The following is a 26,348-nucleotide window of genomic DNA, read 5'->3' as shown; positions in this document are numbered from 1 at the left end:
TTGAATTGAGGTGAGACAATATTCAGCACTTGTGTTCGCAGGTCATTCAGGTATTCTGTACTTGCTTTTTGAAATGTCTTTGATACATTGCTAATTATTGCTGTGGTTAGTTTTAACCCTTCGAATTGGGATGTGGTTGTTTTGAAAACGACACCTTGTTCAAGTTGGTGCCTGAAGAGGATATTGGGAATACATGTCTTCCAGGAATATGTCAGAAACATTGTTGCTATCAACTTGTATTTAAGAAGAGGCAGAGTGCCAGAGTAACTCAGTGTGTCAGGCAGCACCTCTTAGAAACATAGAAACATAGAAAATAGGTGCAGGAGTAGAGGCCATTCGGCCCTTCGAGCCTGCACCACCATTCAATATGATCATGGCTGATCATCCAACTCAGTATCCTGTACCTGCCTTCTCTCCATACCCTCTGACCCCCTTAGCCACAAGGGCCACATCTAACTCCCTCTTAAATATAGCCAATGAACTGGCCTCGCCTACCCTCTGTGGCAGAGAGTTCCAGAGATTCACCACTCTGTGTGTGAAAAAAGTTCTTCTCATCTCAGTTTTAAAGGATTTCCCCCTTATCCTTAAGCTGTGACCCCTTGTCTTGGACTTCCCCAACATCGGGAGCAATCTTCCTGTATCTAGCCTGTCCAACCCCTTAAGAATTTTGTACGTTTCTATAAGATCCCCTCTCAATCTCCTAAATTCTAGAGAGTATAAACCAAGTCTATCCAGTCTTTCTTCATAAGACAGTCCTGACATCCCAGGAATCAGTCTGGTGAACCTTCTCTGCACTCCCTCTATGGCAATAATGTCCTTCCTCAGATTTGGAGACCAAAACTGTACGCACCACTCCAGGTGTGGTCTCACCAAGACCCTGTACAACTGCAGTAGAACCTCCCTGCTCCTATACTCAAATCCTTTTGCTATGAATGCTAACATACTCTTCTTGCTTATGGCGTGCACAGCCTAAAGTTGTCGGACAACTTGTTCTATTTGATCTTATTTGATTGTGCACGCCGGGTTGATTGCATTCGTCGAAACAGGGCGGACCACGTGAAGGTTGCAATCTCCCACCCCTGGCAGCTTCTCTGATGAACGTGGATAGGTGACATTTCGGGTTGGGACCCTTCTTCAGAGCAAGAGAGAAAGCATACATTTCTTACTCTGTTATTGGTGCCCAAAGAAATGGAGGTCTCGACCGAAATGTCACCTATTCCTTTTCTCCAGAGATGTTTCCTGTCCCGCGGAGTTACTCCAGCTTTATGTGTCTATCTTCGGTTTAAACCAGCATCTGCAGTTCCTTCCTAGACAAATAAAGGTGCTGGTGGATTGTTGGAATGTTTGAACAAGGATCCCGATCTGAAACGTCACCTATCCATGATCTCCACAGATGCTGCCTGACCCGCTGAGTTATTGTGCAGCAGCATCTATGGCGCTAAGTCAATGTGTAACGTTTCGGGCCGAACCCTCTGTAAATAAGCAACGTTTCGGGCCGAGACCCGGAAGGGTTTCGGCCCGAAACGTTGCCTATTTCCTTAGCTCCATAGATGCTGCTGCACCCACTGAGTTACTCCAGCACTCTGTGAAACGTCACCTATCCATGTTCTCCACAGATACCCAATGCCTGACCAGCATCTGAGTTACGTTTCCAGCCACCTCTGGTGGCAACGTCACCTGAAATCCAGGGTTCGGCCCACAGATGCTTAGCTCCATGACCCCACTGAGTTACTCCAGCACTCTGTGAAACGTCACCTATCCATGTTCTCCACAGATGCTGCCTGACCTGCTGAGTTACTCCAGCACTCCTGTCATCATCTGCAATTCCTTGTTTCTGCTCTGGAAATGTTTCCTTTTTCCAAGTCCAGAGTTCATGCCCAGCCTGAGTTAGTCCAGGTGTTGATGGTGGATGGTTGGTTTGAACTATTATAGCCCGTTTCAGTGGTCTGTATGGCTCATAATGTTATAAACATCTATCAGGTCTCACCTCAACCTCTGGCATTCCATAGAAAATAACCCAAGTCTGGTCCACCCTCTCCTTGTATCTAATACCCCCTGAACCAGGCATTCTGCTAAACTTCCCGGTGAATCAGTTTTTAAATTCTTAGCTTTCCTTTGGACTGAATTCAAATTGTCAGGCTACCATGATAGAATTTGGGCTTATTTCCTCCAGATTACTATCCCATGTAATAGGGCCCTGTCCCACTTACGTGAACTTTACAGGCGACTGCCAGCACCCGTCATAGGTCGCCAAAATGTTCAACATGTTGAAAATTCAGCGGCGACTCTTTGGAGACCTCTAATGACCATAGGAAACCTCTCACGACATGACACTAGGAGTCTCCAAATGGTCGTAGCATCTGTCTGTTCAACATGTTGAAAATTTCGGCGACCTTTGAAGCTCGCATGAGTGGGACAGGCACTTAACCCAACCCTCCCATTCTACCCACAGACTCTGCCTGACCTGTTGAGTTCCTCCAGCACTTTGTGTCTTGCTCATGATTTCAGCACCTGCAGTTCTTTGTGTCTCGATAACTCTACACTAACACACTCAGCATAATATTATTGCAATAGTGTAGAAATATATTATCAATGTTGGAATCATGGATCTCCTAATATAATACTTGATGGTCAGATATACCGAGGCACAGTGAAACTCGTGCTATAGATAAGCACAGTCATAGACAGATAAGTACAAAAGTGCAAACAATTGTAGTGTAGAAGTAGACTTCACCAAGACGGGACACAAGGAGTTCCACGTTTCTGGCGCCAACATTGTTTCAAAGTTCTTGAGAGTGCGGTCTTATCTTGGCCTTGAGGCTCGTTGTCCAGTGTCCATCATCGCCACTGACTCCCTCCCCCCTCCTCCCTGGCTCCTGGTCTTCGGGGTGGAGCAGGGGCCGATCCTTGGACCAAAGATTATAGAGCAGAGCTTATGGTCTTTGCCTTGGACGTCTCCAGGTGGGTTCCCGGTTTGACGGGCGGGCGGGCCAGGACTGCGGTCGAGGTTTGGCTGCAGCTCACCGGGAACTCATCAAGTAGCTGTGTAATTGAGTTTACTTGGCGATGAGTGTGTAGGCAGATGCTGGTGGCTGGAGTAACTCAGCAGGACAGGCAGCATCTCTGGAGAGAAATAATGGGTGACAATAGACAATAGGTGCAGGAGTAGGCCATTCGGCCCTTCGAGCCAGCACCGCCATTCAATGTGATCATGGCTGATCATCCACAATCAGTACCCCGTTCCCGCCTTCTCCCCATATCCCCTGACTCCGCTATTTTTAAGAGCCCTATCTAGCTCTCTCTTGAAAGCATCCAGAGAACCGACCTCCACCGCCGCAGAGAATTCCACAGACTCACCACTCTCTGTGAGAAAAAGTGTTTACTTGTCTCCGTTCTAAATGGCTTACTGCTTATTCTTAAACTGTGGCCCCTGGTTCTGTACTCCCCCAACATCGGGAACATGTTTCCTGCCTCTAGCGTGTCCAAACCCTTAACAATCTTATATGTTTCAATGAGATTCCCTCTCGTCCTTCTAAACTCCAGAGTGTACGTTTCAGGTCGAGACCCTTCTTCAGACTGATGTGGGGCTTGGACCCTGACACCTGGGCCAGTTGGACAAGATACTGTGTTGTGTCTGAAGAAGGGTCTCAACCCGAAACCTCTCCCATTCCTTCTCTCCAGAGATGCTGCCTGTCCCGCTGAGTTACTCCAGCTTTTTAAGTCTGCCTTTACTTGTCGGTGAGCATGGTTGTTTCTCAGTTTAGTATTTGATGTTCGACGTCCAAGGCATGTTCTCCACCCAAGAAGAAGTTTTTAAAATCTGACTTTTCAGGAATCGAGAGTCACGCCCTGTCTCCCAAGTTGAATCCAGATCCCGGCACTACCTGCCTGCAGCCTGGCGGGCTGGACAGCCACCTGCTGACGGCTGTGTGCATTACATCAAACAGGGGAATGGGAACACAGCAATGTCATGGTACAGCAATGAAACAGACCCTTCGGCCCATCTTGTCCATGCCAACCAGGTTCTCGTTCTGGGTTAGTCCCATCCACCTGCATTTGACTCATATTCCTCAACCCTTTCTATCCAGTGGTCACATATTCAGTGGATATATTTACATTGGATTCTTGATTAGTACGGGTGTCAGAGGTTACGGGGAGAAGGCAGGAGAATCGGGTTAGGAGGGAGAGATGGATCAGCCATGATTGAATGGTGGAATATACTTTGATGGGCCGAATGGCCTAATTCTGCTATCGCATGATCTTATGATCCATATATTTGCCCAAATGGCTTTTAAAAGCCACAATTTTATTCACTACTATAGCTTCCTCTGTCAGCTCATCCCAGATTAGGTCTTCTCTCCGAGTGATAAAGTTGCCCCGAGGTCACTCTTATCTGTCACCCCTTGAGCTTAAAAGTCTGATGGAGAAGCTTCTTATAATTTTTTTTTAAATCATCTTTTATTTTTGGTCCTGTTCCTGGGCGTGGCTGGTTCAGCTGATGTCCTTCTGGGTAGTTTAGCTCCAGGTATAGGAGCCAGGTGCTGGCCTTTCTTCCCTGGACTGGTGTAAATGCATTGGGTGTGCCCCCTGGGACGTGTGATTCGGGGCCAAGGGTACTCCGCTTTCCCTCAGCTCACAATGGGAGCCTTGTCATAACTGGCTTTGAACGAAGCAGTGCCCTGGAGCTGGAAACTCTGCCTACACTGCCAGGTTAGTACGCTTCCCCTCACTGCAAAGGGACAATCGTGGATATTTTTGTAAAAATGCTTTGCTTACAAAATCATACGCTTACAGTCGTCCTTCCATGAACTTGGGTGCAATCCCGATTCTCCAATCTGCCTCATTGTAACCTAATCTGATAGATTCATTAACTCTCGTCTGAAGAAGGGTTTCACCCGAAATGTCACCCATTCCTTCTTTCCAAGTCAAGTTTATTTGTCACATACACATACGAGATGTGCAGTGAAATGAAGTGGCAATGCTCGCGGACTTTTGTGTAAAGCATCTTTTATTTTTTATTATTTAAAATCATCTTTTATTTTTGGTCCGGTTCCTGGGCGTGGCTGGTTCAGCTGATGTCCTTCTGGGTAGTTTAGCACCAGGTATAGGAGATGCTGCTGCCTGTTCTGCTGAGTTACTCCAGCATTTTGTGTTTGTCTTTTGGTTTAAACCAGTATCTGCAGTTCTTTCCTACACACCTCATTGCAGTCACTGGAAGTTTTAGAAACAGAAACATAGAAAATAGGTGCAGGAGTAGAGACCATTCGGCCCTTCGAGCCTGCACCATTCGCCATTCAATATGATCATGGTTGATCATCCAACTCAGTATCCTGTACCTGCCTTCTCTCCATACCCTCTGATCCCTTTAGCCACAAGAGCCACATCTAACTCCCTCTTAAATATAGCGAAGGAAATAGGCAACATTTCAGGCCGAAACCCTGAAGGAAATAGGCAACGTTTCAGGCCGAAACCCGAGGCAACGTTTTGGGCCGAAATCCTGAAGGAAATAGGCAACGTTTCGGGCCGAAACCCTGAAGGAAATAGGCAACGTTTTGGGCCGAAATCCTGAAGGAAATAGGCAACATTTCAGGCCGAAACCCTGAAGGAAATAGGTAACGTTTCGGGCCGAAACCCTTACGGGTTTCGGCCCGAAACGTTGCCTATTTCCTTTGCTCCATCGAGAGCAGGTGCAGGAGTAGGCCATTCGACCCTTCGAGCCTGCACCGCCATTCAATATGATCATGGCTGATCATCCAACTCAGTATCCTGTACCTGCCTTCTCTCCATACCCCCTGATCCCCTTAGCCACAAGGGCCACATCTAACTCCCTCTTAAATATAGCCAATGAACTGGCCTCAACTACCCTCTGTGGCAGAGAGTTCCACAGATTCACCACTCTCTGTGTGTGTGGACATGGCCACCTCTGCACCTGTTGTCTGTCCTCTCTCTACCTGGCCACAGGTGAGCGCTGCAGCCCCGCCCCCTAGCGGTCACCTCCTCCTCCTGCAGGCCGGGCCGGGCCGGGCAGGGCGGGCGCGTCTGCTTCCGGGGTGGGAGGTCACGGGGCGGCCGGAAGTGAGTGGCCGCTAGTGGGGAGAGCAGCGGGGAGCGGGGCCGAGCGGCGGCGGGGAGTGGGGAGTGGATGGAGAGCGGGGCCGGCGGGGCCGTGAGGCGAGGGAGGGAGTGAGGGCAGGAGTGAGTGAGTGAGGGCAGGAGGTGAGTGAGGGAGTCGCCGCCCGGGCCCGCGGTCCCCGCAGCGGAAGCGGCTCCAGTGCCGGGGAAACTCGAGCAGCTCGGGGGGGGGGGGGTGGTCACTGTGGCAACGCTGCACTGGGGGGAATGCAGCATTAATCCTCAATGGGGCATTCAACCTCAACAATGCATTACCCCTCAATGGTGCATTACCCCCTTAATGGTGCATTAGTCCACAATGCATTATTCCCCAACAATGCATTACTTTGTTGTACATTACAATGCACCAATTTAATGTTTAATTGGTGAATTAAACCTCAACAATGCATTACTCTTCAATGGTGCATTAGACCTCAATAATGCATTAAACCTCAACAATGCATTACTCCCCATTGGTGCATTAAACCTCAACAACGCACCACCTCTCAATGGTGCATTAAACCTCAACAACGCATTACTCTCCAGCATTATTGCACCGCTGGGGTGTAATGAACTTGGGGTTTAATGACTTGTTGAGGCTTAATGCACCATTGGGGGTAACGCATTGTTGGGGAGTGATGCATTGTTGAGGTTCAATGCCCCATTGAGGAGAAATGCATTGTTGAGGTTTAATGCACCAATGGGGGGTAATGCATTGTTGAGGTTTAATGCACCAATGGGGAGCAATGCATTGTTGGGGAGCAATGCATTGTTGAGGTTTAATGCACCATTGAAGAGTAATGCATTGTTGAGGTTTAATGCACCATTGGGGAGTAATGCATTGTTGAGGTTTAATGCACCAATGGGGAGTAATGCATTGTTGAGGTTTAATGCACCAATGGGGAGTAATGCATTGTTGAGGTTTAATGCACCATTGTTGAGGTTTAATGCCCCATTGAGGGGTGATGCATTGTTGAGGTTTAATGCACCAATGGGGAGCAATGCATTGTTGAGGTTTAATGCAACGTTGGGTTTTGTTGCAACGGGAATTAATGGAAATGCTTTGGATTATGCGCTGTTGGTTGGGGTTTGAAGCAAGTTGGGAATTAAATCTAGAGTGTAGACAAAAATGCTGGAGAAACTCAGCGGGTGCAGCAGCATCTATGGAGCGAAGGAAATGGGCAACGTTTCGGCCCGAAACTTTACCTATTTCCTTCAGGGTTTCGGGCCGAAACGTTGCCTATTTCCTTCGCTCCATAGATGCTGCTGCACCCGCTGAGTTTCTCCAGCACTTTTGTCAACCTACGATTTTCCAACATCTGCAGTTCCTTCTTAAACACTAAATCTAGAGTGTAAGCGGAGTGGTAGGGTGTAAACTCACGATTTAACATGTTTTTATGATTGACATTTAGTTGCATATTGGAACCTTTCTCCTTGATTCTCCCGCAGTAAATGGACAACAGGTGTTCCTGCATCCAGTGCATCGTCTTGTGCTGATGCAGCAACCTCACGAAGCATTGTAAAGCGGTGTTTGTATTGTACAGTGTTCCAGGTTCTTCAGGACCAGACTTGACGACGATGGGAGCTGAGCAGAGCACATATCACGAGCACAAACAGCCAGAATGTCATGCCTCAGGTTGGGAACTTTTATACATTGATTTCAGTGAATTCACAAAGAGCAAATGTACAGCTGGTGGAATATTTATTACTGGGGCATGGAATATAATAGTAAGATTCTACTCCAGTTATTAGTACTTTGGTGAGACCACATCAAGGGTATGTGTACAGCATTGGTCCTCATTTAAGAAATAATCCAAACTCAATGGTAATAGTTCAGGTTCAGGTTCACAAAACAAATACCTGGTTGCCAAATTGGGAAGTTATAGGCTTGGCTTGTCCTCACTGGAAAATGTCAAAAGAATGAGAGGGGACTTGATTGAAAACCATGAAATCTTGAGTGGTGTTGAGGGAGTAGATGTGCAAAGGATGTTTCCCCTTAAAGGAATGTTCCAGAACTGGGGGTTACCCTTTTAAAAATCAAAGTCCTTTGGGCGGGTGAGGCAGCATCTCTGGAGAGAAGGAATTGGTGATGTTTCGGGTCGAGATCCTTCTTCAGACTGCGATGCTTCAGGCTGGAGTGGGGTTGAAAGGTTACTGAGTTTGGGGTGAAATGTGCAGTTGTGATTACACTCGGATCTGATCGTGTTGCCTGATGAGGCTGCTCATTCCGAGGATTACTTTCATTTTCACCACGCTGCCTGTTGGAAAAAAATATTGCAATCACCGAGTGTCGGTCCTGTTGTGTACCGGGCTGACGGATAGCAGCCTTCATTCACGTTACTAACAGGAATGTAGAACGCCAACCTGGTCAACAGTGGCGGGGCAAATAATGAAGAAAAGTGGCAGAACGCCTAATGAACAGTGTAGCACCCTCCTGCATAAGCCAGGACTGCTGGAGATTGGGGTCGCTGTCACCCTCCATTTGCCAGATCGGGTAGTTTAAGTTCATGATCGTGCCGTGTTCCACAGTTTGCTTTCTTTGCTGTTTATGATAAATAGTCAATAGGTGCAGGAGTAGGCCATTCGGCCCTTCGGGCCAGCACCGCCATTCACCCTGCCGCTGCACATCAGACAGGCCCCCTCACTGTCCATCTTCAAATCCAGTGTTAAAACGCATTTGTACTCCCTGGCTTTTGACCATGCCTGAGGCCGTTCCTTTTACCTTCTCCCCTTTTGATTGTTATTTTTGGTGTGTATTAACTTTTTTGTCAATGATTAGTGATGTACAGCACTTTGTTGCAGCTATGTTTGTTTTTAAAGTGCTCTATAAATAAAATTATTATTATTATTATTATTATTATTATTATCCCCTGACTCCGCTATCTTTAAGAGCCCTATCTAGCTCTCTCTTGAAAGCATCCAGAGAACCGGCCTCCACCGCCCTCTGAGGCAGAGAATTCCACAGACAGGCAGAGAATCATCTAAACTCCTTGCTCCTGGAGGGCAGATGTTCACAACCTGGTTTCTGCTCGCAGAGAATTTCCTGTCAATGTTCTGCCACATGTGCCTAACTGGAGCCTTGGAGAGTCATTGTGTGCCAACCTGCACAAGTAACTGTGGCAGGGGCCCTACTTTGCCAGCCTAATGTGCTCAGCGCACTGCCCCACCACCCACCCCACTCGAGCACCTATTCACGAACAACCTCTCACTAGCTGCAAGGGTGTCCCTGGGGGATTTCCCTTATCTGAGCTGCCAGCAGAAATTGCAGCTGCAATGCTAAATGGCTGCACCTCCCAAAACACACTGCAGAGAATGGCAGACTGAAACTGGCACTCATTTGCTTCTTTTATTGTATATTGTCTTTCCCTCTAATTCTGAGCTACACATGTAAGAGTATGTCATTTTTAACAGATTGATAATAATGTTGGGATGTGTTTCGTTTTTTTTTCCCAATTCAGCAACAAATTCCCCAGCAAAACAAAGAGCTAAAATGGATGATATTGTGGTGGTCGCTACAGGAACACACCCGCCTGCTCGAACCACATGGAACGATCCAGATGTTATTAAATTGCATGAAATTCCAACCTTCCAACCCCTGCTGAAAGGTAATGTGTGCACACTGTGTTTCCTCAGTACTTTTAGGTGTCATGTAACTCATCTTGAATGCCAGTTAGCTGCTGTCCAGACCTTCAAGATGGAGATATAAGGAATTGCAGATGCTGGAATCTTGAGCAAAACACAAAGTGCTGGAGGAACTCAGCATGTTTAAGAAAGAACTGCAGATGCTGGAAAAAAATCAAAGGTAGACAAAGATGCTGGAGAAACCCGAAGGGTCTCGACCCGAAACGTCACCTATTCCGTTGCTCCATAGATGCTGCCTCACCCGCTGAGTTTCTCCAGCATTTTGGAGGAACTCAGCAGGTCAGGCAGCATCTATGGAGTGAATGGACATGTATGTTTTGGGTCGGGACCCTTCTTCAGACACATCTGAAGAAAAGTCCCGAAGCTAAATTGGTCTGGGATGAAACTTTGTGCAATCATCAGCAAACATCCACAGCAACCAAGGATTGTTGAACCAAGCACACTTTTTAAGGAAAATGGGCAGTGTTGTCATGGAGATGGAGCTTAGATGATTGACTTATCAACAGCTGTAATCGTAGAAAATAGGTGCAAGAGGAGGCTATTCGGCCCTTCGAGCCAGCACCATCATTCATTGTGATCATGGCTGATCGTCCCCTATCAATAACCCATGGCTTTCTCCCGTTGAGGTCGAGGAACAGCTTCTTCCCGGCGGCTGTCACTCTACTAAACAACGTACCTCGGTTACTGCCAATCACCCCCCCCCCCCGGACACTTATTATTTTTTTTATTCAAATCGTTTGCTAAAATTGAATCTGAATCCCCATATCCCTCGACTCCACTAGCCCCTAGAGCTCTATCTAACTCTCTCGTAATCATCTTTTATATGACACCGTGTGACGGAATGTTTTCCCCCTTTGTTCCCGTTGATTTTACATGTTTCTCCACAGCTACACACAGTCTAATACTGGCTCAATATCAAGGGCATTGCTTCTCATCCTGTCACTGGAACTCAACCCTTCAGTCTGAAGAAGGGTCTCGACCCGAAACGTCACCCATTCCTTCTCTCCAGAGATGCTGTCTGTCCCGCTGAGTTACTCCAACATGTTGTGTCTTCCTTCAACCCTTTTGTCCATGTTTGGGCAAAGACTATTGATATCTGGACTGAGTTGCCTTGCCAATATCTAAACTGAGCATTAGGAGCAGGTTTTTGGTGAGTCAGAACAGTTTGATAGCACTGTTAATCACACCGCCCGTGACCTTTGTGGTTTGGACTGTACAGATGTGCAGTGGTTGGGCGAGCTGGATTTGACCTGCTGTTTGTGGCATGTTCTGCATCTGTTATCTCCATAAGTTCATCGGTGATAAGAGCAGAAATAGGCCACTCGGCCCATCAAGTCTACTGCGCCATTCAATCATGACTGATCTATCTCTCCCTCCTAACCCCATATTCCTGCCTTCTCCTTATCGACACTGACAACTGTACTAATCAAGTTTAGGAACAAGGAGGTCCTACTGCAGTTGTACAGGGCCCTGGTGAGATCGCAACCTGGAGTATTGTGTACAATTTTGATCTCCTAATTTGAGGAAGGACATTATTGCTATAGAGGGAGTGCACCAGGTTAATTCCTGGGATGGCGGGACTGAAATATGACGAAAGAATGGATCGACTGGGCTTGTAATTGCTGGAATTTAGAAGGATGAGAGGGGATCTTATAGAAACATATAAAATTCTAAGAGAATGTTCCCGATGTTGGGAGAGTCTAGAAACAGGGGTCACAGTTTAAGAATAAGGGGTAGGCCATTTAGGACTGAGATGAGGAAAAACCTTTTCACCCAGAGAGTTGTAAATCTGGGGAGTTCTCTGCCACAGAAGGCAGTGGAGGCCAATTCACTGGATGTTTTCAAGAGAGAGTTAGATTTAGCTCTTACGGCTACGGGAATGAAGGGATATGGGGGGGAAAAACCCGCAACGGGGTACTGATTTTGGATAATCAGCAATGATCATATTGCATGGCGGTGCTGGCTCGAAGGGCCGAATGGCCTACTCCTGCACCTATTTTCCATTTTTCTATGAATTTGTCCATCTCTGCCATAAAAATATCCATTGATTTGTTCTCCATAACTTTCTGTGGCAATGAATTCCGCAGATTCACCACCCTCTGACTAAAGAAATTCCTCCTCATCTCCTTCCTAAAGGAACACCCTTTAATTCTGAGCCTGTGATCTCAGCTGCTGCAGAGTAATTAGGGGGGCTGTTAGTTTTTGGAACATATTTTCTTCCTTGGTCCCTTAACCTCTGATATCCTTTATGGGCCTGTCTGTCCCACTTACGCAATGTTTTTCGTCGACTACCCTCATCCGTCATCACAAGTGGCCGGAAAATGTCAACATGTTGAAAATCCAGATTACATTATCTCAAAGATGTTTCCTTAATTATGGCCTGCTAACGGCGAAAAAACTAATACTTAAATTTTGGAAACACACATCAATCCCTACTGTGAAGATGTGGATTACAAACATGTCCGAGACACTACATTTGGAAAATATTAGGCTTGTCTTGGCAGAAAAACCAGATCAATTTTTCAAGACATGGACACCCTTTATTGTATTGTATTCCATATCTTTATTGTCATTTCCTGAGTATTCACATACCCAGAGGAAACAAAAAAACGTTGCTCAACCGTGTCCATTCAGTGTGCATTAAAAATAAATAGAAATAAAAATACATATATCATGAACAAATTTAACACTCTACTAAACATTCAACAGGCGTTCCGATCGGCAGCGGCACAACAGTGGCTCTGCTGCAGTGTGTCCAGGTTGGTGGTTGGTGCGCGATACTTTGGCAGGGGGCAAAGTCCGTTTATCAGTCTTATAGCCTGCGGGAAGAAGCTGAGGAGCATCCTGCTGGTTTTGCAGCTAATGCTCCTGTACCTCTTCCCAGATGGCAGGATGGAGAATATTTACCAAATTCTTACAAGGATAGTATGGTGCAACACAAGTTTGGATTTAAATCCAACTATGGGTTTGGGTGAGGTGGGCGCGGGGAGACGAGGGGCAGGTATATCTCCACTTTTTTCTTTTTTTTTCTCTCTTAATATGTTTACTGACTCTTTGGCTACACGACTTTGGTAGTCTAGGGGTCCTATCGTTTCATTTTTCACTTTAGTCCTTCTCTTATTCTTTCTCTCTTCTTTTCCCTAATTTTCAGGTTAAAAGGTCAAAATTGAAGCTGTACAAGAATTGTATAATTTTAGATGCCGAATGTTGTATTCCTGTACAATCGCTTCTAATAAAAATAAATTAAAAGAAAAGAAAAAAAAAGAAATCCAGCGGTGACCAGAAAAAGTTACGCCTCTTTGGGCGACTACTCACGACCACAGTCGCGGGGTGCCGCCTGTATGGTCGTGAGTAGTCGCCCAAAGAGTCGTACCTTTTTCTGTCCGCAGCTGGAATTTCAACATGTTGAAAATTTTCAGCCACCTGCTGCAACTATGACGGGTGCGGGAAAAAATCGTGTAGGTGGGACAGGCCCTTTACTGTCAGCCACTGCTTGACAGGTGGAATGAATCAAATTAGCTGAAGACTGGCTTTTATCGATGGCATTAGTTTAATTGTTACAATGACTGATTTAAGAACATCTGTATTACTCAATTAACTAATGTCAAATTCTAAACAGACATGATAGAATTGGAACTTGTCTCCATGTTGTCAGGTCACTGATTGAAGCACGTCATGAGACTAACATAGACAATAGGCGCCGGGGTAGGCCATTCGGCCCTTCGAGCCAGCACTGCCATTCAATGTGATCATGGCTGATCATCTCCAATCAGTACCCCGTTCCTGCCTTCTCCCCATATCCCCTGACTCCACTATCTTTAAGAGATGAAACAATATATATGAAACAATGGGGTTTTTTTTTTCCCTTTGTTTAAACGTCACTCTTGCTGCTCTGATATTTTGTAATCTGCTGCAGACAACTAAGTCACGGACGGACAGTATGCGGTCGAGCGATATGTTCTCAGCTAGCCACACAGTAAGCAGTTGTACAACATTGCAATCTGCAGAAGGAGCTCTTGAGCTGCTCACTTCTAAAATGCAATGTTGACTTCCTACTGATTTTTTAAAATTTAAATACACTTATTATAAATGTTGAAACCACCACAAACCGTTAGAGATCTCACTGGGTCACATTTCAGATGTTGAAGGTGTTCAAAATTGCACAGTGGAACCTTGTTAAAATGTGATTGTTGGCAGGCAGCCAGCTAAATAACACTTTACCGACAGAATGTTCCAGTGAGGATGCTGAACTGAGGATCACCGATGTTTAAGCAGCTGGGCCTGTGCAGTGACACACCAAGACCTGTGTGTGTGTGTGTGAGGCCTCATTTGTTCACTCAGCCCCACCGTCAACATGGTTTGAGTGGACTCAGCAATACTTTGTAAAGGGATATTGGCACCTGCTAACTCTGGCGAGGGTTTCACGTGGAGTCGGATATTGTTAGCACTCTATATATAAGCCAGTAAATGGTGCAATAGTTCTTTGCATTGCACTTTCATCTCTGGAATTTAAGACTAAAACCAATCTCAAGCCGTGCGATGAAAGTCCTCTTTCTTTCAATTCTCCCAACCCTTTTGCTTTCAAGATGAAACTTTTCATATTTTTAAAAAGCTAGATGTGTTTTTTTTTTTTCCTCTGTCTTCCTCCTCCCCAAAGACTCCTTGTACTGTTTGTAGATATTAGAACATCCATCTGGAGATTTTGCAGTTAATTTTGTTCATCTTAATATTGTTTTACACAAATGATCTTATTAGCTGGCTTTAAGTCGTGTTGAAGAAAAATGCATTGATATGCCCCTCTCTGTGTCTCCAATCCCCGTCAAATGTTTAGTTTAGAGATACAGTGTGGAAACAGGCCATTCGGCCCACCAAGTCCATGGCGACTGGCGATCACCCTTACACTGATTCTATCCTACACAATTTACAGAAGCCTATTTAACCTAAAATTCTGCACCTCTTTGGAATGTGGGAGGAAACCGGAGCACCCAGGGAAACCCACGCAGTCGCAGGGAGAGCGTACAAATCCCGTAATCAGGATCTAACGCAGGTCACTGGTGCTGTAAGGCTGCAACTCGACCAGTTCTAACAAGTAAAGAAGAACATTGCTGGGCTTTACTTCAGACTTGAACTCTTTATCTTCCTTAAAAAAATACTTTCAATTGTTTCTCCGCCAAAGTCTTTTCTAATTTAAATCTTTTTATTTGAATTTTTGAGTTTCACAGCAATTTTCATACATACAATGATAACAGACAGTGATAGTCAGGACATAATTGTACAACAGTATGTAAACGACCCTCAAAACCCTTACCCTTACCCACCCTCGCCACCCGAGGGGATAGCAGCTGCAATAAGACAGAGCAGTGATAGAGGGCACTCAGTCCTCTTCCGAGTCCGGAAACAAGTTGAGAGAGTTAACAAGTTCCAGGAAAGGGTTCCATGTATCTAGGAATGTCTTGGTAGAGCCTTTGAGAGAGAACCTAAGTTTTTCAAGCTTTAAATTGTAGAGCACCTCCGCCAAAGAATTTTCAAAGCATTCTGAATGGAAAATGTTGAAGTTAAAATAGAAATTATTCTTGAATATAGCTGAGACGGAAATGATGCATCCTGGAAAACTAAGAACAATATTCATCGTAAGTAAAACAGTACAAGTCCATGGTTGCGGGGAGACCTGATGGAACTATTAGTGGCAATGATACGGTAGACAGAACCTTTTCCCCAGGATGGAAATGTCAAAAAGACCCGAGGACGTAGCCTTAAGGTGAGAGAGCAGTTTAAAAGAGATGTGCGGGGCCTGGAGTGCCCTGGGTGGGGGTGGAGGCAGGTACGATAGTGGTGTCTTAGAGGGTTTTGGATGGAGAGGAGATTAGTTTAACTAGGCATCGTATTAGCACGGACATTGTGGGCCGAATGGTCTGCTCCTGTGCTGTTCTGATGTGTATTCTCTTACACTTTTCTCTGAGGTTCAATTACAATAATTGCGGATGTGAATGATTTACACATTCTCTGGTCCCCACGCACGTATTGAGTGAGACATTTTATTATTCTGGGTTCCTGTAGAGGGCATATGTGTAATGGAAGAATGTTCTGAATTGCGTTCCAGTTTCTGCATAGGGCCTCATTCAGCAGTGACTGTACTTCAAACAGACTGGAGGTTTTTAACCCATGCAGCATATAAACGAGGCGTTCCACTCACCTGCTGATTATCAACCTCATGTACACTAATCCCAATTTTCCTCACACTTCCCCACTGGCTCTTCCCATTTCCCCAGCCCTCAGCACCCTCCATGGCCAGAGCGAGCAACACCGGAAATTGGAGGAACAGCACCTCATATTCCGCTTGAGGAGTCTGCATCCTGGAGGCATGAACATTGAATTCTCCCAATTTTGTTAGCCCTTGCTGTCTCTCCCATCCCTCAGCCCTCGGGCTCCTCCTCGTCCTTTTTCCTTTCTTCTCCCCGCCCATCAGTCTGAAGAAGGGTTTTGGCCCGAAACGTTGCCCTATTTCCTCCGCTCCATAGATGCTGCTGCACCCGCTGAGTTTCTCCAGCATTTTTGTCTACCATCGATTTTCCAGCATCTGCAGTTCCTTCTTAAACCCCCACTTACCTGTTGCTCACCTGCACTGGGGACAATCTACCTAAGATAATTCACCTCCCAACCTACATCTGTCTGAAATGTGAAGGGAAGGTGGAGCATCCAGGAGAACGTGCAGACTCTACACAGATAGCACTGAAGGTTGTATTGTATATCTTTATTGTCATTTCCTGAGTATTCACATACCCAGAGGAAACAAAAAAACGTTGCTCAACCAGTGTCCATTCAGTGTGCATTAAAAATGAATAGAAATAAAAATACATATATCATGAACAAATTTAACACTCTACTAAACATTCAACAGGCGTTCCGATCGGCAGCGGCACAACAGTGGCTCTGCTGCAGTGTGTCCAGGTTGGTGGTTGGTGCGCGATACTTTGGCAGGGGGCAAAATCCGTTTATCAGTCTTATAGCCTGCGGGAAGAAGCTGAGGAGCATCCTGCTGGTTTTGCAGCTAATGCTCCTGTACCTCTTCCTAGATGGCAGGATGGAGAATATGTGATGCGATGGGTGGTAGGGGTCTTTGATGATGGAGATGGCTCTGCTGATACATCTCTTCCTGTATATGTCCAGCAGGAAAGGGAGTGGAGCACCAATAATCCTGCTGGCGTTCTTCGCAATCCTGTCTAGTTGGTGCCGTTCGTACGCCTTGCAGCTCCCGAACCAGGAAGTGATGCCGTAGGTCAATGTGCTCTCGATTGTCCCCCTATAAAAAGTTCGTAGGTGTGTAGTGGGGAGACCTGCTTTACGTAGTCTTCGGAGAGGGTGTAGTCGCTGCTGGGCTCTCTTGACCAGCATTGAACCTGGTTTCTGGAGCTGTGAGGTTACAGCACTAACCTGTGAACAATGTTTTTTGAACATCAATTGTTAATACTCTGCAGGTAGAAAACCTCAACCATGATATTTTGATTCAGAACCACAACTATTCCAGTTTATCCACCCTCTCAGCTACTCCCTCTAGTGGGAGATAATTTAAAACAAGTTTCAAGTACAAAATTGAAAAAGTATTCCTTTTTGAGTTCTTGTTGCATTCCAATTATCCACAACGGACAGGTTTAAGTACAGTACTGAGGTACAGTGAAAAACATTGTTTTGCATGCCATCCAAACAGATCCGATAGACCACACATAGATATAATCAGTTCAAACTCAAGTACAATAGATAGAGCAAAGGGGATGGTACAGAATGCAGAATATAGTTCTCAGCATTGTAGAGCATTGTAACACATCAGTTCCTGACAGTCTATGGTCCTCAATGAAGTGAAGGTGCATCGAACAGTACCCTAACTTATGCAAGGACTGTTCAGAAACCCGATAACAGGGGAAAATGTTCCTGAGTCTGGTGGTGCGTGCTTTCAAGTTTCTACACTTTCTGCCAGATGGGAGCAGGGAGAAGAAGGAATGACCAGGGTGGGACATCTTTGATTATGTTGGTTACTTTTCTGAAGCAGCTTGAAGTGCAGATGGAGTCGCTGGTGGGGAGTGTGGTCTGGTGGGGATGTGTGGTTACTTGTGTGAAGGAGCGTGAAGTGCAGATACAGTCTACAATGGTGGGGAGTGTGGTGTGTTTGAAGGACTGGGCTACATCTACAATGGTGGGGAGTGGTGTGTGTGGGACTGGGCTACATCAACAATGGTGGGGTGTGTGTGATGGACTGGGCTACATCTACAATGGTGGGGAGTGTGGTCTGTGAAGGACTGGGCTACATATACAATGGTGGGGTGTGTGGGTGTGTGGGACTGGGCTACATCTACAATGGTGGGGAGTGTGGTGGACTGGGCTACATCTACAATGGTGGGGAGTGTGGTGTGTGTGGGACTGGGCTACATCTACAATGGTGGGGAGTGTGGTGTGTGTGGGACTGGGCTACATCTACAATGGTGGGGAGTGTGGTGTGTGTGGGACTGGGCTACATCTACAATGGTGGGGAGTGTGGTCTGTGATGGACTGGGCTACATCCACAACTCTGCAATTTCAACATTTTCAGATAGGAGCCTTTCATTTTGAATCAGAACTTTTTTGTTTCTTGAATCCAGTCCTCTGCTGATTTGCTGTGGTTTGTTTTAGTTCAGATGTGGCATATAGAATGAATTGTTTTCAGTGAACTTGTGGAAGTAATAATTTAGCAATCCCTGATGAAACTGTGGTGATAGTGGAGTGGGAATGAATCTTCAACCTCCTGACTTTAACAGAAGGAACCAGTGCCAGTGTTGCCGTTGGAGCGGACGTGTGGAATATTGGATAGGATAACAATAATAAAACAGGTGGCATAGCCAGGTTTTGCATCTTTGAAAAATGAAATATCTCCAGACTCAGACAAGGTGTCTCCAGCCGTTACAAGAAGCATGAGGGGCGATGCTGGAGGTTCCACATGGTGGACGGGTACGTGTTTGAAAATGGTGGGATGAGGCAAGTCATGACAAGCCAGTTTGGTTAACATACATGGCACAGTAATTAGTGGTGCCCCTGTCTGTTGTTGCCAGGGAGGAGCAGGCTGAACCTGCCATCCATTAAATATTGGAGATATTTTATTATTCCTAGTCATTTTCAAATGTGTTTTATTCACAGCTTAAAGATAATAGGGAAATCCTTTAAAACCGAGATGAGAAGAACTTTTTTCACACAGAGAGTGGTGAATCTCTGGAACTCTCTGCCGCAGAGGGTAGTCGAGGCCAGTTCATTGGCTATATTTAAGAGGGAGTTAGATGTGGCCCTTGTGGCTAAGGGGATCAGGGGGTATGGAGAGAAAGCAGGTACGGGATACTGAGTTGGATGATCAGCCATGATCATATTGAATGGCGGTGCAGGCTCGAAGGACCGAATGGCCTACTCCTGCACCTAATTTCTATGTTTCTATTACTATCTCATGACCTTGCTTAAGTGAATGTGTTTTGTGAGAACAAGGTACAAAGTAACATTGCACGTATTAAACGGAGTTTGTGAAAGTATGTAAATAGATAACACTGCTGATAAATCCCTCTCTGTAATCCACTGGGGGGTGTAAAGTAACGAGTTCGCTGTTACTCTGCATGTGTGGAGAGTGGTTCACTAGGAAATTATCAAAGCTTGTATTGAAAAGTATTTTACAGACAACGTCTTTGAAATTCTCACACAGTACATTCACAGAGTGCAAATAGTTTAGAGATGTATCATTTTGATTTTAATCTTATGAAATGAAAATGATGTTACTAGTCTGTACTTTGGAAATCTATTGATAAATCCCAGTGTGTATATTTAGTTCAGTTATTATTTTGTGTGTGAATTTACTTGATGCAGGGCACACAATACACTACATGATGTTGAAAATGCTATTCACTCCCAAATCTTTCAAAAATGTATGTGTACATTAGATTTGCCAAGCACTTAAAAGAATGTAATGAGCCTGTAATTATTAAAAACAGAATACAATATTTATTTCAAAGAACGCTGGGGTGGAAATAAACCCATCTCTTAATGAATGTAAAAATAACTAGAATAAATCTTATAATTTCCTTCATTGGAATTCCCTGAGGTTGGCGTTTGGCCCATACACAAACCTAGAACATAGAACAGTACAGCACAGGAACAGGCCCTTCGGCCCACATTGTCTGTGCCAAACATGATGACAAGACTAATTCTTATCTGCCTTCTCATGATACATTTCCCTGCATATCCCTGTGCCTCTCCCAAAATCCCTTAAACACCACTATTGTATCTGCCTCCACCACCCACCCACTGCCTCTAAACGTTGCCCCCCTTATCTTAAAGCTATACCTTCTAGTCTTTGATTTCTCCATACTATCTACCGGATAAGAAAAATCAAACCATGGAAGAGGATATTCCTCCTTTTAGTTGTTACGTTGATGTGGTGTTACTATACTGTGGCCTTCTTGTGACACTGTATTAACAAGATGGAGATCTATTGCACTGGGCTGTACCAAACACTTTGTTTCATCTGTGGTAAACGTATACATATTTTTGGTGAATTATTCAAGGTTATTTCAATAGTCAATAGTGATTTTTATTCACAGATGCAACTGCCCTGTGAAATTTGTCTTCCATGAAATACATCCCCCCCCCCCCCCCCCCCCCCCCCCCCCCACACACAAATCATTGCACACCCCCCAATCCTCTCCACTCGTTACTTTAATTTCATATTTCATGTATTTTGTGTTTTGTGACAGTGGGTAGATCAATTTCCCTCCTGGGATAACTAAAGTTCTATCTTATCGTATTGTGGGCACCACCATTACTAACATCATTATTCAAGGTCTGGTCAGCCCACTGGAGCGGTTTCTGCGAACCGACATCTCTCTCTCATAGGCAGAGAGAGATGCTGGAGTAACTCAGCGGGCCAGGCACCGTCTCTGCAGAGAGAAGGAATGGGTGATATTTCGGGTCGAGACCCTTCAGATTGAGAGACCCTTCCCCCATACTTGAGTGGTTTGTAAAAATATTCATGATGAATTGTAAAATAATTAGATGAACATCCAGAGCTTGCGATGGTTTCAATTCAATATCTTTTGTGCTACCCAGGATTATTAAGTGGTCAGACGACAGTGAGCAACAGCAAACTGGAGAGGCTGGATTCGCAGCAAGTACTGAAGCTCTGTTTGCGCTACCAGGATCACCTACATCAATGTGCTGAGGCAGTCGCCTTTGATCAGAACGCCCTGGTTAAACGAATCAAAGAGGTAGGAAGGACATAAGATGACATATCCACCCTGGGGGGGGAGGGGGGAAGGGGGGAAGGCTCCGACTGTTTACATTATCTGTGTCTCTTAAAAGTATATAAAATCATGAGGAACAGATGGGGTAGATGCACGGAGTCTCTTGCCTATAGTAGGTGAACCAAGGACCAGAGGACATAGGTGTAAGGTGAAGGTGAAAATATTTAATAGGAATCCGAGGGGCTACAGAGGGTGGCGGGTGTATGGAGCGAGCTGCCAGAGGAGGTAGTTGGAGCAGGGACTATCCCAGCATTTAAGAAACAGTTAGATAAGTACCCATGGATAGGACAGGTTTGGAGGGATATGGACCAAATGCGGGCAGGGGGGACTAGTGTAGCTGGGACACGTTGGCCGGTGTGGGCAAGTTGGGCTGAAGGGCCTGTTTCCACACTGTATCACTCTATAATGGTGTATACTTCTATCAGGTCTCCCCTCAGCCTCTCTGTGGACTCAAAAGTTTCCAGAAACAGTCTTGCTGTAAAATGCCCTGAAACTAATTGTTGTATGAAGTCAAAATAAGTTTTTAATAATATATTAGGGCCATAACAACTACACAGCAAACTCTTTTACCCCCTAAATAAGAACAATAAGCAGCCAATTGAGTGTTTAACAATATATTGTCAGTTTAACACATTTACTTTTTATAGTTTAACTTCATTATCATATATATTCCAGCTATAGTTTGGAACTTTGAACAGTACAGCACAGGAACAGGCCCTTCAGCCCACAGTGTACGTACTGAACATGAAGCCATGTTAAACTAATCTCCTCTGCCTGCACGTGGTCCATATCCCTCTTTGCCTGTGTAACTAGGTCCCTACATTTAGTGACATTTGAAATGTTAACTTTTCTCCCTAGTTTGCTGCCTGAAATTCTTCCACCTGATTACTGAGCCAGGTTGAAAAATCCCAGCTCGATGTCAGGAATCCCTTTGAACTGATTGTCTGATTGAACAAACAAAAGGGGGGGTGGTTCTCCTCACAGGGATCACGTGATATTTGTGGTGAAATTTCTTCACGATTATTTGTGAACATCTTAAGTTTTTGCACGATATAAGAGTAGCATTAGGCCATCCCACCCATCGAGTCTACTCCGCCATTCAATCATGGCTGATCTCTGCCTCCTAAACCCATTTTCCTGCCTTCCCCCCATAACCCTTAACACTCGTTCCAATCAAAAATGTGCCTATCTCTGCCTTAAAAACATCCACTGACTTGGCCTCCACAGCTCTCTGTGGCAATGAGTTCCCCAGATTAACTACCCTCTGACTAAAGAAGTTTCTCCTCATCTCCTTTTCAAAAGAGCGCCCTTTAATTCTGAGGCTGTGACCTCTGGTCCTAGACTCTCCCACCAGTGGAAACAACCTTTCCACATCCACTCTATCTATGCCTATCATTATTCTGTAGGTTTCAATGAGGGCCCCCCCCCCCCCCCCCTCACCCTTTTCCGACTGTACTTGTGGGCTAATCCCGTTTAACAGAGAATAAGTCGTTGGAAGGGAATCCACCTGCAGGGCTGGAGGGCAAAAGCAGGCCAGCTGGATTGCTCTTTAACGGAATTGTGTGGTTTTCTGCAAGTACCATTGTGGTAAATGAGGGGATAGCAGGAGATGTCGGATGAAAGGCATGCTAGGAGGGAACATGGAGCGGGGGGGGGGGGATGAGGAAGCTGTGGTAAAAGGTCAAATCTGGGTCAAGAAACCAAAACTGGTAAAGAAGAGGGAGACTTTTTATTTTTTGGTGGGTGATCAGTCTTTAGATTGAAGGTAGACAAAAATGCTGGAGAAACTCAGCGGGTGCGGCAGCATCTATGGAGCGAAGGAAATAGGCGACGTTTCGGGTCGAGGTCCCTTATATTTCACCAAAAGGGTCCCGACCCGAAACATCACCCATTCTTTCGCTCCATAGATGCTGCCTCACTCACTGAGTTTCCCCAGCATTTTTGCCTACCTTCGATTTTCCCAGCATCTGCAGTTCTTTCTTAAACAACAAGAAGGGTTTCGGCCCGAAACGTTGCCTATTTTTTTCGCTCCATAGATGCTGCTGCACCTGCTGAGTTTCTCCAGCAATTTTTTGTGTAGCCTTTAGATTTAGTTTGCTTTTAACATTTTTAAAGTAATTTTTAGAACATGAAATCTCCAGTTGAACTGGAGCTAAATTGTGTCTGCAAATATGCATAACTTGAAGATGATTCAATTTGTTTTTACCAGTTGGGAAATGGTGTTTTGTTTTGAATGATGGACTGTGACGACCTAAGACGCTATAAAGCTTGTTTGTGTTGTAGATCCGAGCTGTGTGCCAAGCATTACGCAATAGTTAAAGATATTTACAGATGTTTCAAACTCACGACCATTTCCAACACATTGTGTAATACAAGTTGGCTTGGGGCAATGCAAAGGCAGATGTATTTTCCCAAATCCATGAAGTGTTTCATACAAGGAGCTGCCGATGCTGGAATTTTCATCAAAACACAAAGTGCTGGAGTAATTCAGCGGGTCAGGCATCATCTGGGAAGATACTGGACAGGTGACATTTCAGACCGGGTCCCTTGAATTTCACATTATTAATCACCAATATACTTACAGAAAATCTTGGAGTTGGTGTCAATCATTTACTCTTCCACTAGCTGTCTGTTTTTATAAAAAGATATCCAAGTGTTGGAGTAAGTGGGCAGTCCAGCCAGCACCACTGGAGAGCAAGGGTAGGTGATGCTTTGTGTCACTGGGACCCTTCACTGGGGTTTGTGGTGTAATTTTCTCCCCCAGAAACAAGGAAAATCATCCAGAAATTGAAGATATTTCTGAAATTGTGTCTCAGTAAAATTTCCTGACAATGTCACAGGGTATGGGGAGAAGGCAGGAGAATGGGGTTAGCAGGGAGAGATAGATCAGCCATGATTGAATGGCAGAGTAGACTTGATGGGCCGAATGGCCTAATTCTACTCCTATTACTTACGATCTTATGATGTCACACTTCATTCCGTGTAATCGGCAAATTTTTATGACGAAAAACAAATGTAATTTTATACCTCCGTTGTGACACTCCATAAACATTTAAATATATAGTAGATCTCAATATATAGTCGATTTCAAAAAGTTCTTATATGGTATTTGATTTCTACCTTAATCTTTCTTACATTTTCACTGTTTTCTTTCTTTTAAATGTTAGAACGGATGTTTATCTGGGCCATTTTTGCTCAGTCAGCTTAATGATATCACAGCATAACGATAGTTTACTGCCCCTTTACACAGTTGAAGTTCACACCCTCTGTGTGTGTGTGTGTAAGATGAAGGGATCTGCTCCGGCTACTGAGATTTGGCTTTATGCATTCCATGTGTTTTCTCAAAACCCACTGACTCGGGGTGGCACGGTGGCGCAGAGATAGAGTTGCTGCCTTACAGCGCTTTCAGCGCCAGAGACCCGGGTTCCATCCCAACTGCAGGTGCTGTCTGTGCGGAGTTTGTACGTTCTCCCCATGACCTGCGTGGGTTTTCTACGAGATCTTCACTTAAGGGCCTGTCTCACTTGCATGCGTTTGGCGCGACCAAACGTGGTCGCTTGAGGCGTGCGAGCACCGTGTGGCCGCACGGGGTCGGTTCCACTTAGAGGCGCGGAGTTGAGCGGGGCTGGTCCCGACATCGTGCGGGGCTGAAATTCTGACAGTGTCTGAAATCTTTGCGCGCCAACGGCCTGTGGTCACGCAAGCGCATTGCGGTCGTACGCAGCGTCTTGATGGCGTACGCCTAGCGCTTGGCGTTGCGTGATGACGTCACCGCCCAACGCCCAAATTCAGTCGGCCCGCCTCCTGCCCAGCTGATTGGCATGACGCAAATGATGTCACGCGCGAACTTCGTATGCAAGTGGGACAGGCCCTTTTACCTCCCACAATCCAAAGGCGTACAGGTTTGTAAGTTAATTGGCTGGGTATGTATGTAAATTGTCCCTAGTGTGTAGGATAGTGTTAAATTGCAGGAATGGCTGGTCAGTGCGGACTCGGTGGGCCAAAGGGAACTAAACTACAGTGGCGTTGTGTAATCTGTGGAAATTTAAATTAGGGCCTGGAATAATCATTATCTGTTTTTCCTGCACTCCGTCTAAATGATGTTTTTGCACAGCGTTCTGAGTGTCCAACTGTTCTTTTGCCAGAGCTTCCAGTGTGTGGGAATATTTTTGTTTTGGACTTTGGATGTTCGGAGACCTCTCTAAGGGACATAACCTCACGTACACAGGAGAAGCCACAATCCTGCCTCATTGTGTTGCTGCTCCTGCTGCCTCCCCACCTTTCGCCATCCCCTGCTCTTTATGTCTTCACTACTCATGTTTATTCTTAAGAAAAAACTGCAGATGCTGGAAAAATTGAAGGTAGACAAAACTGCTGGAGGAACTCAGCGGGTGAGGCAGCATCTATGGAGCGAAGGAATAGGTGACGTTTTGGGTCGAGACCCTTCTTCAGACTGATTCCCTGATTTCCATTTAAGAGATCTGTGGTCAAATGAGACATTTAAATTTTCCCTTTCTCTATGTTTACTTTATTTTATTTTTCTAAATTTTCATTTCTTTTCTCAACATTTTCTTGTCTGTATTTGAGAGGGTTTTTGCTTGTTGGCTGCACCCGTTACATTGAGCAGCTGCAGTTGGTTTACCCATAATATTTAATGGTTTGTCAGACAGATTTCACAGTTTCATTCAGCAGATTACATTCATACGTCATAGGAGCAGAATTGGGCCATTCGGCCCATCGAGTCTACTCTGCATTCAACATGGCAGATCTATCTTCCCCTTTCAACCCCAAACTCCTGCCTTCTCCCTGTAACCTTTGACACCCTTTGAGTGGAGGAAGGTGATTCATTTTTAAAGCACAACCCCCGCTTTCTCAAATAAAATGACACCCAGGGTTTTTACTGGGAAGATTAGTGTCAGCTGATTTAATTTTCACTTAGCAATTATTCAGAAAAGCAGTTGAAAGCAGTGAATAAATTTAAATCATTTTGTGTTTTAATATTATGTCAGCTGTGAAGACAGTCAGAATAATTTGCAAGCAAATCCCTGATGTTTGCTGCGTTCAGTGATATAATGAAATGTGCAGATATTTTGCAGGTACAATAGTGTACAGTTTTATGTCTACCCCAGTGTCAATTTAAACACATCCATGGTGCGAGGAGACAGCAATGAGAAGAAATAGATGGCCATTTAGACAATAGACAATAGGTGCAGGAGAAGGCCATTTGGCCCATCGAGCCAGCACCACCATTCAATTTGATCATGGCTGATCATCCCCAATCAGTACCCCGTT

At 45.2% G+C, this 26,348-nt stretch overlaps 1 protein-coding gene across 1 annotated transcript in view; it reads left to right on the top strand.

Annotated features, from left to right (window-relative positions):
• The first annotated feature begins 6,043 nt into the window (after nucleotides 1-6,043).
• Nucleotides 6,044-26,348, top strand: part of borcs5 (BLOC-1 related complex subunit 5) — a 33,200-nt gene continuing 12,895 nt past the window's right edge. Inside the window, exons 1-4 of the mRNA XM_055650037.1 lie at nucleotides 6,044-6,075; nucleotides 7,656-7,747; nucleotides 9,570-9,716; nucleotides 20,863-21,020. Coding sequence (XP_055506012.1) covers nucleotides 7,690-7,747; nucleotides 9,570-9,716; nucleotides 20,863-21,020 — 363 coding nt within the window. The 5' untranslated portion in view covers nucleotides 6,044-6,075; nucleotides 7,656-7,689. The remainder of the gene's footprint in view (nucleotides 6,076-7,655; nucleotides 7,748-9,569; nucleotides 9,717-20,862; nucleotides 21,021-26,348) is intronic.

This window comes from Leucoraja erinacea, chromosome 19 (genome assembly GCF_028641065.1).
Source record: "Leucoraja erinacea ecotype New England chromosome 19, Leri_hhj_1, whole genome shotgun sequence".
Lineage (NCBI taxonomy): Eukaryota > Metazoa > Chordata > Chondrichthyes > Rajiformes > Rajidae > Leucoraja > Leucoraja erinaceus.
Note: the sequence above shows the minus strand (reverse complement) of the source record. Positions and strands in the feature narration are given on the sequence as shown.